Source organism: Dama dama, chromosome 23 (genome assembly GCF_033118175.1).
Source record: "Dama dama isolate Ldn47 chromosome 23, ASM3311817v1, whole genome shotgun sequence".
Lineage (NCBI taxonomy): Eukaryota > Metazoa > Chordata > Mammalia > Artiodactyla > Cervidae > Dama > Dama dama.
The window spans coordinates 73525424-73543063 of NC_083703.1; the positions used below are offsets into that span (position 1 = coordinate 73525424).

General features: G+C 50.1%; 1 protein-coding gene across 3 annotated transcripts; it reads right to left on the reverse strand.

Moving 5' to 3' along the window:
• Nucleotides 1-5161: 5161 nt before the first annotated feature.
• MATN4 (matrilin 4) lies at nucleotides 5162-17298 on the reverse strand. 3 transcript variants are annotated; one of them, XM_061125864.1, is made up of 9 exons: nucleotides 17187-17298; nucleotides 15863-16432; nucleotides 11728-11850; nucleotides 11513-11635; nucleotides 11298-11420; nucleotides 8935-9348; nucleotides 8681-8833; nucleotides 5318-5410; nucleotides 5162-5238 (listed from the first exon to the last, which is right to left on the reverse strand). In XM_061125864.1, the coding sequence occupies exons 1-9, from the start codon at nucleotides 17263-17265 to the stop codon at nucleotides 5162-5164; spliced, it is 1755 nt and encodes a 584-aa protein (XP_060981847.1). In that variant the 5' UTR covers nucleotides 17266-17298. The 3 variants fall into 3 exon arrangements, with proteins under 3 accessions (XP_060981847.1, XP_060981849.1, XP_060981850.1); XM_061125866.1 differs by lacking the exon at nucleotides 11728-11850; XM_061125867.1 differs by lacking the exons at nucleotides 11513-11635; nucleotides 11728-11850.
• Between the last annotated feature and the right edge of the window lie 342 nt (nucleotides 17299-17640).

Sequence of the window (17640 nt, forward strand, 5' to 3'; positions counted from 1 at the left end):
AATCGGGACACACACCCCGTCGCCCAGGTTACTGCCTGGCTCAGCTGCGGTTCTCTCACTGTGATCTTGGACAGACAGACAACTCGGCCCTCTAGGCCCGGATTCAGTTCAGTTCAGTTGCTCAGTCGTGTCCGACTCTGCAACCTCACTGACTGCAGCAAGCTAGGTCTCCCTGTCCATCACCAACTCCCAGAGCCTACTCAAACTCCTGTCTATCGCATCAGTGATGCCATCCAACCATTTCATCCTCTGTTGTCCCCTTCCCCTCCTGCCTTCAATCTTTCCCAGAATCAGGGTCTTTTCCAATGAGTCAGTTATTCTCATCAGGTGGCCAAAGTATTGGAGTTTCAGCTTCAGCATCAGTCCTTCCAATGAATGTTCAGGACTGATTTCCTTTAGGATGGACTGGTTGGATCTCCTTGCAGTCCAAGGGACTCTCAAGAGTCCTCTCCAACACCACAGTTCAAAAGCATCAATTGTTTGGCGCTCAGCTTTCTTTACAGTCCAACTCTCACATCCATATATGACTATTGGAAAAACCATAGCCTTGACTAGATGGACCTTTGTTGGTGAAGTAATGTCTCTGCTTTTTAATATGCTGTCTAGGTTGGTCATAGCTTTTCTTCCAAGGAGCAAGCGTCTTTTCATTTCATGGCTGCAGTCACCATCTGCAGTGATTTTGGAGTCCAAAAAAATAAAGTCTCTCACTGTTTCCATTGTTTCCCCACCTATTTGTCGTGAAGTGATGGGACCGGATACCATGATCTTAGTTTTCTCAGTGTTGAATTTTAAGCCAACTTTTTCACTCTCCTCTTTCACTTTCATCAAGAGGCTCTTTAGTTCCTTTTTGCTTTCTGCCATAAGGGTGGTGTCATCTGCGTATCTGAGGTTATTGATATTTCTCCCAGCAATCTTGATTGCAGCTTGTGCTTCATCCAGCATGGCATTTCGCATGATGTACTCTGCATGTAAATTAAATAAGCAGGGTGACAATATATAGCCTTGACATACTCCTTTCCTGATTTGGAACCAGTCTGTTGTTCCATGTCCAGTTCTAACTGTTGCTTCCTGACCTGTGTACAGATTTCTCAGGAGGCAGGTAATTCCCATCTCTTGAGAATTTTCCACAGTTTGTTGTGATTCACACAGCCAAAGGCTTTGGCATAGTCAATAAAGTAGAAGTAGATGTTTTTCTGGAACTCTTGCTTTTTCGATGATCCAGCAGATGTTGGCAATTTGATCTCTGGTTCCTCTGCCTTTTATAAATCCAGCTTGAACATCTGGAAGTTCACAGTTCATGTACTGTTGAAGTCTGGCTTGGAGAATTTTGAGCATTATTCTGCTAGCGAGTGGGATGAGTGCAACTGTGCAGTAGTTTGAGCATTCTTTGGCATTGCCTTTGAGATTGGAATGAAAGCTGACCTTTTCCAGTCCTGTGGCCACTGCTGAGTTTTCCAAATTTGCTGGCATATTGAGTGCAGCACTTTCACAGCATCATCTTTTAGGATTTGAAATAGCTCAACTAGAATTCCATCATCTCCACTAGGTTTTTTCGTAGTGATGCTTCCTAAGGCCCACTTGACTTTGCACTCCAGGATGTCTGGCTCTAGGTGAGTGATCACACCATTGTGATTATCTGGGTCATGAAGATCTTTTTTGTAAAGTTCTTCTGTGTATTCTTACCACCTCTTCTTAATATCTTCTGCTTCTGTTAGGTCCATACCATTCCTCTCCTTTATTGAGCCCATCTTTGCATGAAATGTTCCCTTGGTGTCTCTGATTTTCTTGAAGAGATCTCTAGTCTTTCCCATTCTATTGTTTTCCTCTATTTCTTTGCACTGATTACTGAGGAAGGCTTTCTTATCTCTCCTTGCTATTCTTTGGAACTCTGCATTCAAATGGGTATATCTTTCCTTTTCTCCTTTGCTTTTCACTTCTCTTCTTTTCACAGCTATTTGTAAAGCCTCCTCAGACAGCCATTTTGCTTTTTGCATTTCTTTTTCTTGGGGATGGATACAGTGTCATGAACCTCCATCCATAGTCCTTCAGACACTCTACCAGATCTAATCCCTTGAATCTATTTGTCACTTCCACTGTATAAGATAAGGGATTTGATTTAGGTCATACCTGAATGATCTAGTGGTTTCCCCTACTTTCTTCAATTTAAGTCTGAATTTGGCAATAAGGAGTTCACGGTCTGAGCCACAGTCAGCTCCCAGTCTTGTTTTTGCTGACTGTATAGAGCTTGTCCATCCATCTTTGGCTGCAAAGAATATAATCAATCTGATTTCGGTGTTGACCATCTGGTGATGTCCATGTGTAGAGTCTTCTCTTGTGTTGTTGGAAGAGCGTGTTTGCTATGACCAGTGCGTTCTCTTGGCAAAACTCTGTTAGCCTTTGACCTGCTTTGTTTTGTACTCCAAGGCCAAATTTGCCTGTTACTCCAGGTAGCTCTTGACTTCCTACTTTTGCATTCCAGTCCCCTATAATGAAGAAGACACCCTTTTAGGATGTTAGCTCTAGAAGGTCTTGTAGGTCTTCATAGAACTGTTCAACTTCAGCTTCTTCAGCATTACTGGTCAAGGCATAGACTTGGATTACCATGATACTGAATGGTTTGCCTTGGAAACGAACAGAGATCATTCTGTCATTTTTGAGATTGCATCCAAGTACTGCATTTTGGACCCTTTTGTGCTATGACAGCTACTCCATTTCTCCTAAGGGATTCTTGCCCACAGTTGTAGATATAATGGCCATCTGAGTTAAATTCACCCATTCCAGTCCATTTTAGTTCACTGATTCCTAAAATGTCAATATTCACTCTTGCCATCTCCTGTTTGACCACTTCCCCTGCCATAAAACAAAGAGGTTGGGCAGGGCACAGGCTAGGCACTATACTTAGCACTTTTGCTCATCTGACCCTCATGACCAGGTAAGATCTCAATCATCTTGTCGTCCCTCACTCCAGTCACTCCTGACCACCTGTATCTGTGACTTCATTCACCTGTGAGATTCCCATGGACACCTGCAGAAATTCCAGTTGTAGGTCAAGGCTTAGCTGAAAGTCACCTCCTCCAGGATTTCTCCCTGCTTACCTGCCCTTTGCTCCATCCCTTCACCTGAAGGGTCCTCTTTCTGCCACAGGTAGTCAGGTGGACCTCACCCACTCCAGCCTGAGGCTCCCCCAACCTGGGGGCTTTTCTCAATCATCTTTCACCCTCCTCACCAGGCCCAGTGAGGGGCCAGACATAGGTGTGATTCACAATGCCTGCTCTGAATTTGGTCCTCCTGACTTCAAGCCCTGTGTTGTAGACAGAATAATGCCCCCACCCCAAAGATGTCCACGTCCTAATCTCTGGAACCTGAGAATATGTTACTTTACATGGCAAAGAGAGTTTGCAGGGACTTCCCTGGGGGTCCAGTGGCTGATACTCTGTGCTTCCAACGCAGGGGACCCAGGTTCGATTGCTGGTCAGGGAACTAGATCTCACATGCTGCAACTAAAACTGGGAGCAGCCAAATAAATAATTTTTTAAAAAAATTTTAAGAAGAGAGTTTGCAGATGATAAAGAACTTCAGATGGGGAGGTTATCATGGATTATCTGGGTCATCACAAGTGTCCTTATACAGTGGAGGCAGGAAGGTCAAAGTTAGAGAAGGAGATATGATGCAGAAGCAGAGATTGAGGTGATGAAGGAATTCAGGTGGCTTCTAGAAGCTGGGAAGGGCAAGGAACCAAGTCTCCAGCCCTGCCAACCCTTTTGAGACTTCTGACCCCAAGAACGTTTGTGATGATTAAGCCACTGAATTTGTGGTGATGCTACAGCAGTCACAGGAAATGAAAATACACTGGCTCAGCTTCTCACTCGTCATGTGACTCTGGGCGACTTAACCTTTGACTCAGTTTTCTCGTGATAGTGATAAAGGCAAACATTCCTACCTCACAAGGTTGTTGTGACGATAAAATGAAAATACTTGCAAGTCACTTTGAATAGTGCCAGAGACTAAGCATGTTAGCTATTCATTGCTGCCTAATAGGTACCAGGCACAGGGTCAGATGCCTTAGAATAATTTCCTCCATTCTCACTACTACCCTTGGGAGTGACTATTTCAATCCCCATTTTACACATAAGGAAACAAACCCAGAGTAATTTGCCTGTCATCACTCTAGGACTGGAAGCATTTTTGTCCTCGCAGTTTCTCACATGCACTTGGGAGACTGTACCGGTTTGTGCTCTTTACCTACAGAGGATTGGTTTTTATTTTTATTATTATTATTTATTTTTGGAGGTGAGCAGAGGGTGAAGCAGAGGCTGTGCAGGCCACTCTGGGCCGGAGGTCCTGGTTGCCCGCCCCCCCCCCCCCCAAAAAAACCCACACACCTCTTCCTACCTGGTGCAGGGAGATAAAATCCGAGTGAAACTCACCAATGCGCCCTCCTCCCCCCCAACCCGTCCCTTCAGGAGGTCCGGTTACTGCCTCCCGCTTCATCACTCACCCCCCAACTCCGCCCAGTTCTAACAGCCCTTAAGCCAGACTCGGGGGGGGGACACCAGGAGACACAGCCAGAGAGCCAGGTGCCTGACCGCTGAGAGATGGAGGGCAGACTTGCCCAGACCCCAAGGGTACCCGTGGAGCCCCCTTCCCACCGCCTGCATAAGGAGCCATCTGTTCTCGGCTGAATGAACCAGCAGGGGGAAGCAGCTCGCAGTCCCCTGCCCCCCGGCCGGACCCCCGCACAATGCGCCTTTCTCCGAGGAGACGCCGCCCGGGCGCCGCCGGAGTGCGCTCCGTCTGGCCTCCCCTCCCCCTGGCGGCACAGCAAGACACACACACCGACCCCGTGGAAACCAGATTTTTTTTTTCTTTTTTTAAGAAAAAGAAAACAAAAAAAGAAATCCTACAAAGAACTGAGCGCAGCACGCGTCTTCCACATCCCCTCCCCCGACCCCTCCCCGCAGTCCGACTTCTGGTCCCGGCGAGCCCAGCCCGAGAGCAGCGCTGGGAGCCCGCCAGCGCCTCCCCCGCGACAGCCCAAGCCCGCGGGGACCCAGGTTCTGTCCGGGCCTGGCGCCCCGACGGCGCCCCCGGAGCGGGGGTAGAGGGCTGGGGCTGTCCGCGGGGCCGCGTTCCTTGCCCGGGTCCGGGCTACCAGCGGCCCTCACTTCTGGGTAGCCAGCTGGTTCTCCAGATCCTCCAGGCGTGCGGTCAGCTGGGCTAGTGAGAGGTTAAGGAAGCCTCCGGGGCTCTCGGGGGTCCCTTCGTTTCCCCGCCGGCCCGCGCCCCGGGACCCAAAGGATATGCTTCTGCGACAGACTCTCGAGCGCCCCCAGCGTGCGGCCCTGGAACTCCACGAGGCTTTCGCATTCGCAGGGGCTCCGAAGCTCTGTCCCCGCGCCGATGCCCTCCTCTGCCAGAGTGGCACAGAAAGTCGGGGGAGTGAGACGCTATAGGAGGACCAGCCGGCCCTTGCCGAGGCCCCCTGATATCCCTCCACCCCGCCTGCGGCTAAGTGCACCGGTTTGAGATCCAGACAGACCTGGGATGAGTCCCAGCTAGATAGCTGTGAGATACTGGAAAACCCATTCAACCTTTCTAAGCCGTGGATTCATTGTCTATCAGAATGGATACAATGAGAAAACCTATTCCTTGGGCGGTGCGGAGGACTCCATGACTTTCATGTGTGTCTTATGTGGGTACCCATCTCAGAAGGTTTCTCAAACTTTGGTGCTCATTGGACTCACTAGGAGATCTTGTTAAAATATAGATTCTTGGACTACCCTGGTGGTACAGTGGATAACAATCTGCCTGCCGATGCAGGGGACTCGGGTCCAATCCCTGGTCCAGGAAGATTCCACATGCCCCGGAGCAACTAAGCCTGTGAATACAATTAACGCGTCTCTGTGCCACAACCACTGAAGCCGGTGCACCCTAGAGCCAGCAAGCTGCAACTACTGAGCCCACGTGCTGCAAGAACTACTGAAACCTGAGCGCCTAGAGCCTGTGCTCTGCAACAAGAGAAACCACTGCAATGAGAGGCCTGCGCAAGGCAACTGGAGAGTAGCCCCTGCTTTCCACAACTGGAGAAAGACTGGATGCAGCAAAAACAAAACCAGCACAGCCAAAAAACAAAATCAGATAGATAAAGAGATAGAGATATAGATAAATAGATGATAGATAGAGAGACTCTTATTCTTAACGGGAAAGGAGCAGAGATGCTGTATTTCTAGTAAGCTCCCAAGTGGTACTGATGCTGCTGGTCCCTGGACCACACTGAGTAGCAAGAGTCAACAGAAACATGGTCCAAATGAAACTTTATGCGGTGACAGTAGCATCTGTCAGTGTGGTAGCACACAGATGGCAATTTAACACTTGAAATGTGGTTAGTGTGATTGAGGAAGTGAATTATTTAGTTTAAGTTAAATGGGCATATGTTGCTAGTGGCTAGTTTATTGGAAGGTGAAACGCTGGAACTGACACAAGTAAACACTTTATACTGGATTTCAACTAGGCCAATGGTTCCCTAGGTCCACGAGTCAAGGTAAATTGGAAGTGGCCAAACAGGAGATGGCAAGAGTGAACATTGATGTTTTAGGAATCAGTGGTTCTCAAGTGTGGTCCCTGGACCAGCAGCATTAGCATCACCTAGGAAGTTATTAGAAATGCAAATGATCAGATTCCACTGTAGACCTACTGCATCGGAAACTCTGGGGTTGGAGACAACAATCTGTCTTTTAACAAACCCTCCAGGTGCATCTGATGCACACTAATGTTTAAGGACCACTGATTCAAGTCTATCTCCTCACACATTTCAACATCTCTGAAATAAAAATAGGTGCCTTACAGTTAAATCCGGCATCTTTTTTTTTCTTAGCAGTATAGAAAATAATAGTGAATCTTACAATGGATGGTGTCTTAGATTCACTAAATTCTGTAAATGTGTGCCATTTTGAATACTACAGCACAATGCCTGGCACTTGGCTTTCAATACAGAGTTGCTATTATGATTTAAAAATTATATCTTAGTCTTGTATGTACCCTCAGCAAACTGCTGTATGTCATGTCATCAGTGGTATTGATAACAGCCCCAGAATGGCTCCTAACTTTGCAGGTGGGGAAACCAAGGGCCAGAGAGACAGGAGGATCTACCCAAGGTCATCCTTCATTGGTTGGCGAAGATCCTCAATCACAGAGGCCAGATTTCTGTTAGAATTCTAGAACTAGAGGCAACCTGGGGCAGCCAGCACCCTGCCCTATCATGGAAGAGGAAAGGTAAGGGAGAGGTGGGGGTTAAGTGACTTGCCCAAAGTCACACTGCAGGGGACATAAGAGTTAGGGACTTCCCTGGTGGTCCAGTGGCTAAGGCTCCATGCTCCCAATGCAGGGGACCTGGGTTTGATCCCTGGTCAGGGAATTAGATCCCACATGCCACAACTAAGAGTTCCCATGCTGCAATTAAAGATCCTGCGTGCTGCAACTAAGACCCGGCACAGCCAAATAAATAAATGAATAAAAGAGGACAGGAAAGGCCCTGAAGGAGAAGTTAATCCAGTGTTTCCATAATATCCTCGCTAATAGAATTAGCCTGGAGAGAGGGAGAGGAAGAAATGTGTGTGTGTGTGTGTGTGTGTGTGTGTATGCATATACATACATATATATGTATATATACACATATAGAGAGAGATTTTAAACATATATTCTCCAGGCCCAGCATAGCCCTACTGAACCTAGCTCTGGAGTGGGTCCTGTTTATCTGAAATAAGTGTCACACTGTAGGCCTGGGGTACAGTCTAAAGACTCTATGGTCAAAAAAACAAAACAAAACCCTGAGAAATTCCCTATATTACCTATAAAGGTACTTGTACACAAAGTTCAAGCCCATCCTCCCTCCACAAATAAAATTGGTCCCCTTTTCCTTAGCTGAGCACCACATGAAGCAGATGGATTGAATTTATGGGATATATACATTTAATATGGGGCCTCCCAGATGGTGCTAGTGGTAAAGAATCCGCCTGCCAATGCAAGAGACAGCAAGAGATGTGGGTTCCATCCCTGGGCCGGCAAGATCCCCTGGAGGAGGAAATGGCAACCCACTCCAGTATTCTTGCCCCGACAATCGCATGGACCGAAGAGCCTGGCAGGTTACAGTCCATAGGGTCACAAAGAGTTGGACACGACTGAGCGACTAAGCACACATATATTTAATACACATCTTTGTGTACTTGAGACACGCCCAGTCCTGCCCCTTTCCCAGGTCTGTGAAGCTGAATTCCAGCAAGATAAACGGATTTATGATGTGGTTCCCCTTAGGAATGCTGAATTGGGCGTGCCTTTGAAAAACTCCACCCCTCAAATTATTCTGAACTCTCCGCTAATTTGGGCAACAGATCGCTTAGAATTGTGCTTCTTAAACTTAGTACTAATTCCCTGAGGATCTTGTCAGAGTGCAACATTGGATTCAGTAGGTCTGGAGAGCGCTGAAAACGCTGCAGTCTTAACAGATTACCAGGCGACAGCCCTGCCGACGGTCCAGGGACCACACTTTGAGTGAGGAGGCTCGGTCCAGCGAGCCCATCCCCCGGCTGTCACTCAGCGAAGGGGGCGGGAGCGAATAGGACCCGGAGGTCTCGGAGCATGCGCGGTGAGAGAAGGGGCGGGGCCCCGAGACGGCTGCGCTCACCCGGGCAGATGCTGCCTTTGAGGTTCTCCAGCAGGTGCGTCATGGTGCTGAAGTCCGGGGAGTAGGACACGTGCAGCTCGGCTGGCTCCGAGGCGATCTCTCGCAGTTCTTCCTCCACCGCCTTGCCCACGCCCACGGCGTACATGACGATGCCTGCGGGGTCGGGGGAACAGACGGGGCGCCCTGGGCTTCAGGAAAGCTGCCTCCCCTCGTCAAACCCAACCTCAGGTCAGCCCGGCCCTCGCCACGCCCACCTTCCTCCTTGGCGCGCGCCGCCCACACGGAGATGTTATCCTGGGAGCGGCCGTCGGTGAAGACCAAGCCCACGCGGGGCACGTTGAGCGCCCGGGGCCGCGCGCCCTGCGCCTCGGAGAAGCTGTGCTCCACCATATGGCGCAGGGCCAGCCCGGTCATGGTGCCGCGCTCCATGTACTCCACGGCCAGCACCGCCTGCTTCACCTCGGCCGCGGTGCCGTAGCGGCCCAGCGGGAACTCGGTGCGCACGCGGCTGGAAAACTGCACTAGCCCCACGCGCGTGCCCTCGGGGGACACGTCCAGGAAGTCCACGATCTGGTTCACGAAGCGTTTCACCAGCTCGAAGTTCTGCGGGCGCACGCTCTTGGAGCCATCAACGAGCAGAACCAGGTCCACGTGGCCTTCCCGGCACCCTACACCTCACCGGAGGAGAAGAGCTGGGGGTGAGGGCGGGCAGTCGCCACCTGCTCATTCATTCATTCATTTGCAAACATTTATTATATAACAGATACTATGTGCGAAGTTCTTCCTATGCCAGGCACTGTGCTAAAATAATAAAAACTAATCATCACATCATCATCATTGGCATCCTTATTATTATTTTTTTTTTTTAGTTCTACCACTTTATTGCTACCAACCAATTTCCCTCCACCCTCGTGCATACATGCTCAGTCATGTAATCACATGGACTTCAGCCCGCCAGACTCCTCTGTCCATGGACTTTTCCAGGCAAGAATACTGGAGTGGGTTGCCATTTCCTTCTCCCATTGGCATCCTTATTATCTTTACCATTTATTAAGTGCTTAGCACGGGGCTTCCCTAGTAGCTCAGTGGTAAAGACTCTGCCTCCAATGCAGGAGCCGCAAGACTCCGGTTTGATCCCTGGGTGGGGAAGATCCCCTGGAGGAAGGCATGGCAACCCACTCCAGTACTCTTGTCTGGAAATCCCACTCCAATATTCTTGCCTGGAAATCCCATGGACAGAGGAGGCTAGTGGGCTACAGTCCACGGAGTCACAAAGAACGGGACACGACTGAAGCGACTTAGCAAGTAAATGTTTAGCACAACCAGGCAACCTGCTAAAGGCATCTTCTTCATCATCATCATCACAGTAGCTACTGTTTATGATCATCTACTATGTTAACCAACAGAATCCTGAGCACTTTGCCTCCCCTGTTCTCAGCCAGAGACCTTGCTAGGCCCCAAGGGAGATTCGACAATCAATGAAACATAATCCTGATCCATAAGGAAACAGGGATGAAGCAGAGTGGTCACATATGCCATCAGTGACCATCAAGGGAAGTGTTTGAATAGAGGGGCAGGCAGGGAGCAAGGTAGGATTCTTCCTGGAGTTGGTGAGGAAGGCTGCATGGAGGTGGTGACAAGTGATTTGGTCTTCAGGGATGAGCAGGAGTTCTCCAAGGCAGGAAGGGACATTCTAGATGGTGGGGGCAATGTGTGTAGAGGCATGGAAGCCAGGCGCCCTCGGCACGTTTGGGAATGGGCAGGCCAGTATGGAGCAAATGTTTATGGCAGGAGACAGGATGAAGGGGTTAGCTGAAGCAATATTTTAATGACCTAAGGCAGTGGTTTCAAAACTTTGTCCACAACTCACAGTAAAATACTACTAATGCATCATGATGCTGTTATGTGCCGTGCCATGCTAAGCTGCTTCGTTGTGTCCGACTCTTTTCCACCCTGTCAGCTGTAGCCCGCCAGGCTCCTCTGTCCACGGGGATTCTCCAGCAAGAATACTGGAGTGGGCTGCCATTCCCTTCCCCAGGGGATCGTCTCAAACCCAAGGATCAAACCTGTGTTTCTTACATCCTCTGCATTGGCATCACTAGCGCCACCTGGTAAGCCCATGATGCCCTTATACTTACGTACAATTAAAACTGAGTTTCATGAAACAATACTTATTCTTTCTACATACACACAGTAAACTCTATTTTCTCTCTCTTTTTAAAAAAGAATTCTGACTTGTAACCCACTAATTTGATTTTGTTGTCCACTATGGTTACACCCACCCCTTGTGTAATTCACTATGGTTACACCCACCATTTGAAAAACTCAGGGGTAAGGCATTTGATCTTTATTTTGTAAGCACTGGTGAGCCACAGAAGGCTTTCGAGCAAGGGAGAAATGTGATCAAATAGTGTTTTTGAAATTAACTTTGACAACAGGGTAGAAGAAGACAAAGAGGTAGAGGCAGGGCATGGCAGACCCTCCAACTCCACCACCACCAACACATACACATTTACACCACACTCAGGGGTCACAGCAAAGAAAGAGTGAAGGATGCTCAGAATGGGGCAGGGAGGCAGAGGCAGGCAGAATCACCCCCCTTCCACCTGTAACTCACGGCTGCAGCTCTTGCCATCTGCCTGGAGCTGCCGCCCCTCAGGACACATGCAGCGGTAGGAGAAGCCCTCACTCACACACTGGAACTCACATCCATGGTCCACGCCATTGCAAAGATCCCGGGCTGAAAGGAGAGACAAGTCAGGATGATTCAGGGTGGACTCCACCAGCTGAGATCCCTCGCCCTCTGCACAAATGGAGAAGACCCCTCCTCACCCTGACAGTTCCTCCCATCGGGCAGCAAGTCATAGCCCTCTCTGCAGCGGCACTGTGGCCCACCGAAAGTGCTAACACAGTCGTGCTGGCAGCTGTGGTTCCCGAAGCTGCAGTGGTCAACGGCTGGTGGGAAGGAAGAGACAACGACACACAGCGGTTCTGACTGGAGTCATCAGAGACCTCGGCTCAGGGTACCAGCTGGGGGGCTGGCTCACCCCTGCAGCTCCTCTGGTCCTGCCGGAGTACAAAGCCAGCTTGGCACCGACAGAAATGGGAGCCAGGGATGCGGACGCAGTGATGCCCACAGCCACGGTCCCTTTCGGTGCAGAGGTCAAGGGCTGAGGGAATAGTGAGGTCAGCCTGGGCCCGGGCGCTGTACAGCACACCTGCCCGGGGGCTTTTTACAAGCACCTATGCCTGGGACTTCCCTGGTGGTCCAGCGGTTAAGACTCCACACTCCCAATGCAGGGGGCCTGGGTTCAATCCCGGTTGAGGATTTAAGATCCCACACGACGCGGGGCATCGCCAAAAAACACAAATAAATAAAAATACTTATGCCTGGACCCCAATCCCCAAAGATCCTGACTCAGTCTAGGGTGGTATCCAGGCATCTGTGATTCACCAAGTAGAGGCCTCCTTCCTACTGAGCCAAGCAGTCCTCCCAGCTCAAGCCCCAGCATGCCCACTACTAAGCCAGGCATAAGAATGGGACTCCACAGCTGTAAGAGACAGGACTTCTGCCCTCAAGATGCTCACTAATTCACAGGGGAGGACCAGGCTCTGCCATTTAATCTGTCTGTGACTTCATTTCCCCCTCTGCAAAACGGGAATACAATTAATGGAAGAGTGGGTGTGCATGCTAAGTCACTCTGTCATGTCCAACTCTTTGCAATTCTATGGACTTTAGCCCGCCAGACTCCTCTGTTCGTGGGATTCTCCAGGCCAGAATACTGGAGTGGGTTGTCATGCCCTCCTCCAGGGGATCTTCCCAACCCAGGGACTGAACCCACATCTCTTACATCTCCTGCACTGACAGGGGGATTCTTTACCACTAGCACCACCCGGGAAGCCCTAATGGAAGAGAACAATTGCTATTTACACCCACTTTCTGAGGAGGGTGAACTACTGCCCTGCTGAGTATCTTGATGATTTCAATGTACAGATATGGCCTAGAGCTGAGCTGGGGAATAGGGACTAGAGAAAGATGGGCTGCTCTGTATAAAAGTGGAAGAATGTGGGGTTCCTAGAAAAGAGATGGGGAGTGGAGAGAGGGAACAAAAGAACAAGAGACATGGTGTGGAGATGAGTAACATGGGTCGATCCCTATATAAATTCCCTACAGAGGGGTGACTAAGCACCTTCAGAATCAAGGGTGCCTAATATTCATTTATAAATAAAGGATGTTTCGTTTTCTGTGTTTATGTTTGACGTCACTTAGATGTAAGTGACACCTCTGTCCATCCCCATTATTTAGTAAAATAGACATATGCACAACTTACACATACACACATGCCCTTGTGTGCACAAGTGTGTAAACCAGTGAAGAGGCTGATTTACATGCATAGCATGCATGGACTGAGAAATTGAGAGAGGATCTATAAATCAAGTGAATTCAGTAGAAGCTCAGAGTGAGAGGGGACCACAGAATGTGAACACTTGGAATTCCCAGAGATCTTGAGGAAGGTTTTGAATGTTCACAGGTCTTCAAATAGGGTTTCAAGCCAGCCTCTTCTAAGCCCCCAAAACAAGAAGACCCCAGCTGACATCTGGGTTATTGGATACAGGGGACTTCTTTTTCCAAAATGTTGTGAGGTTGACAGATGATATATGTAACACTCTTAGTTCAATATCTGATGCTAACTTGGCATTCAGTAAATGGTTTGATTCAGTTCAGTTGCTCAGTCATGTCTGATTCTTTGCAATTCCATCAACAGCAGCACACCAGGCTTCCCTGTCCATCACCATCTCCCGGAGTTTACTCAAACTCATGTCCATTGATTGGTGATGCCATCCAACCATCTCATCCTCTGTCATCCCCTTCTCCTCCTGCCTTCAATCTTTCCCAGCATCAGGGTCTTTTCAAATGAGTCAGTTCTTCGAATCAGGTGACCAAAGTATTGGAGCTTCAGCATCAGTCCTTCCAAAAAAATATTCAGGACTGATTTCCTTTAGGAGTGACTGGTTGGATCTCCTTGCAGTCCAAGGGACTCTCAAGAGTCTTCTCCAACACCCCAGTTTAAAAGCATTAATTCTTTGGCACTCAGCTTTCCTTATGGTTCAAATCTCACATCCATACAAGACTACTGGGATAACCACAGCTTTGACTAGGCGGACCTTTGTTGGCAAAGTAATGTCTCTGCTTTTTAATATGCTGTCTAGGTTTGTCATAGGTTTTCTTCCAAGAAGCAAGCATCTTTTAATGTCATGGCTGCAGTCACCATCTGCAGTGATTTTGGAGCCCAAGAAAATAAAGTCTGTCACTAATCCATTCCAGTAAATGGTAGCTGCCATTACAATCAAAGGACAGGACACACATATATTCAGTACATGGAGGGGGGAAATCCCAAATGCATAAGCAAGGTATTGTGTGTCATTGCTTTTCAGAAGGCAAAAATGAAGAACCAGGCTTTGAGAGATTGCGGGTGCAGAGAGGCATGGCAAGAGCAGCCCAGGTGAGCAGCTGGGAAAGAACTGAGATGCAGAAGCAGAAACGAGCAGCATGGGTGCGGAATATAGGGGATGTATGCATGGAAATTCCAACAGTGTCTAAATAACAGAAACAGTAAAGATGTGCCTCTGAAAAGACAGGTTTGGGAGGTGTTTTGGAGCCAGCTAAGAGGTGTGCCTGAAAGAGGCAGGAGAGAAGATTGCAGAAAATCCACTTAACCGTGGGGTCAAGACTTCTAGCCCTTGTCCCACCAAGGACTTGTGTGACCCCAAGCGATACCTTTTCTTTCCTAGACCTGAAAAGTGAGGGAGCTGGAGTTTGACTTCCAAAGGCCCTGCCAGACTCACTGGACTGATGCTGGGTCAATAGGGAGCCACAGAAGGTTCAGAAGCAGGGAGAGTGCAGGATGGGGGGAGTTCTCACCCACACAGCTCTTGTTATCTGCTGCTAGCTGATAGCCAGGGTTGCAGGCACAGTGGAAGGTGCCCGGGGCGCTGACACATTGATGCTGGCAGCCGTGTCCCCCCTGAGCACACAGGTCCTTTCCTGAGGACATACAAGAGTAGAATCATCAGCGAACAGACTGGGAGAACACTCCAGCAAGAGAGAGCTGGATGGGGTCAAAGGCAGGCCCCGTGCTCCAGGACGTCTTTAAATGAAATATGACTCGTTTGAGAGGGGCCAATCCAGGGGAGGGCCTAGGGAAAATATATGGCCTGAATGGCCCCAGTGAGTAGGCTCTGAAAACCACGGCACCTAGCCAGATGGATCAGGGGGACAAGGAAGGACTCCGTGGAGTTAAGTAGAGGAAGTCAAGAGATCAATTGAAACTGAAAGTCGTGTCCGACTCTTTGCGACCCCATGGACTGGGTCCATGGAATTCTCCAGGCCAGAATACTGGAGTGGGTAGCCTTGCTACCCACCCTACCCCTGCCTTCTCCAAGGGGTCTTCCCAACCCAGGGATCAAACCCAGGTCTCCCGCATTGCAGGCGGATTCTTTACCACCTGAGCCACAGGGAGGGCAGCAAATGACAAGGTGTGACAGGAACGCATCTGGCAGCATTGTGGGAAGAGCTAGAACAAGAGTGGGTGGGTCCTGCCCAGGGGGACGGGGCTTGGCTCTTCTAGGAGGGCGATGGCGCTCAGCCGTTAGGGCTGGTGCTTCTTGTGTAAAGGAGGAGGTTTTGGAGTTAGACATGAAGCCCGTGGAAACCACCATGGCTCTTCAAGGTGGGTGGGCACGATAAACTCCGCTCCTTGTTGCGGGGAAGCCTTAAGCAAAACTGGGCAGAGCTGGAATTTGACACAGCCCGCAGTGGGCCACTGAATCATTGGAAAAGACCCTGATGCTGAGAAAGATTGAAGGTGGGAGAAGGGTACGACAGAGGATGAAATGGTTGGATGCATCACCGACTCGATGGACACGAGTTTGAGTAAGCTCTGGGAGTTGGGTGATGGACAGGGAGGCCTGGCGTGCTGCAGTCCATGGGGTCGCAAAGATTCGGACACGACTGAGCTACTGGACTGAACCTCAGTTGCCAGGGCAACGCCGGCCTGGTGGGCGGGGCTAAAGGCGAGTGGGCGGGGCTACTCGGGAGGGGGATGGGATTTCACCGCGTTGGGAACCGGACTGGGAGCGGTGCGAGAGTTGGAGACTCGGTCCAGCGCTCCCCTCACTCACGACACAACCGGCCCTGGAACTGCCGGCCAAACTCCTGAATAAGGTCGAAGGACTCGACGAGGAAGACGTGCTCGTTCAGCGGGGGGGACGCCATGGCGCGCAGGGAGCCCACGTCGGCGCGCTGCACCCCCACGGCGTAGATCTCGATGCCGCGGGCGCGCGCCTGAGCGGCCACCTCTGCCACGCGATCCTGGGGCCGCCCGTCGGTCACGATGACGGCCACGCGAGGCACGCGCGCCTCCGGCGGGCGCGCGCCCTCGGCCACGCTGAAGGCCACATTCATGGCGTACTGGATCGCCAGCCCGGTCATGGTGCCCTGCGCCAGCGGCACCAGAGCGCGGATGGCGCGCTCCATATCCTCGCGGCGCGAGAAGGCTCGGAGCGGGAAGACGCTCTGCACTTGACTCGAATACTGGATCACGCCGACGCGAGTGGCGTTAGGCCCCACGTCCAAGCTGCGGAGAAGGCCTACCAGGAACTGCCTCATAGTCTCGAACTCGAAGGGGCGCACGCTGCGCGAGCTGTCAATCACGAACACCAAATCCAGGGGCCCAGTACTGCACCTGGGACCTGCGAGGAGATGAGGAAAGGCTCTCCTAGGTTAGCAAAGCCTCAAGTCCCAGGAGAACCCCCACGGAAACCCAAAGCGGAACACTGCTGTCCAGCGTAACAGCGCCCAGCGCAGAATTAACCTTGCAAAAATGCAGGTTAGATCCACCCACTCGAACAGTATTTGCTGAGGGGCTGGGGAGGGAGACTCCACCGAATCCCTACCCTACAGCTCTGAGGGCTAATATCTCTGAGGAGGTATTATCCATTCGGAAGGGGGACAAAGGGATGTAGCAAACTCAAATGTCTCTAGGAGCCAGGCAGGCAATGTAAATAAAGGAGGGAATGTATTGGGGTTAAGACGGTGGACATCCAGAGAGCCCATATGGTTCCTGAAGTGGGCAGCCCCAACCAAATGTTGCCTTGCAGTCGTGAGGACCCCATGTTAGCAGATCTTTAATCTTTTCATGAGAAGCCCCAAATTGGTTTTTTTAAGTGTGAAATCGACTAAGTTTTTTTTTTTGTTTCTTCAATTAACTTTTAAAAATGAAACGCCAACTGGGCAGTTCTGCCTGAGCCCAACTTAGCTGCCTCCAAGCCACATCATACAGACTGGGGGAACTGAGGCCCACAGAAACGAAGCTGTGAACTGGAACCCAACCCCTCAGAGTTCCAAAGCTGTTCCTTTTCTCTCCCTGGTGTGCAGTTGGCTGCAGATGGAGAACCCGCTTTTGCTCCCTTCCCCGCCTGCTGGTGAGGGTGGGCCCTGGCTCACCTGCGAACTGCAGTTGGGTTTCCCAAGGCTGGAGAAGGAGCAGCAACAGGGGCAGCAGCGAATATAGAAGCCCCCTCATGGCGCTCAGCCAACACAGAACGGAGGTGTCGGAGCCTGAAGAGGAAGGAAAATATCAGAGCAAAAGTGTTTACAGAGCTCTTATTCTAGGTGATGGGCATTTGGAGGGGGAGAAGGATCATGGGTTTATTTTACTAATCTCTCTAGTTTCGTGCATGGTGAAAATTTTCATTATAAAAAAATTCATCACAGTGAGTTTGCTGGAAACACAGGGAATTCTGCTTTTCAGAACTGCAGAACAGTAAATAAATAGAAAGTAGATTTAAAAATATACAAAATTTCAAAAGGAAAGGCCTTTCCTCAGTGCCAGGCACGATGATAAATGCTTTTCATGCACTGTGGCATTTATGGAGTCCTCTCAACAATTCTGTGAGTC

Bases quoted from the DNA above. Each gene is read 5' to 3' on its own strand.
- MATN4 (XM_061125864.1), bottom strand. From the start codon at position 17,265: ATGAGGGGGCTTCTATATTCGCTGCTGCCCCTGTTGCTGCTCCTTCTC. The intron at 9,349-11,297 runs GTGAGTTACAGG...GGTGAGGTGTAG, and splicing joins AGATGGCAAGAGCTGCAGCC to GGTGCCGGGAAGGCCACGTG. The intron at 8,834-8,934 runs GTGGGCGTGGCG...CCGACCCCGCAG, and splicing joins GGCGCGCGCCAAGGAGGAAG to GCATCGTCATGTACGCCGTG.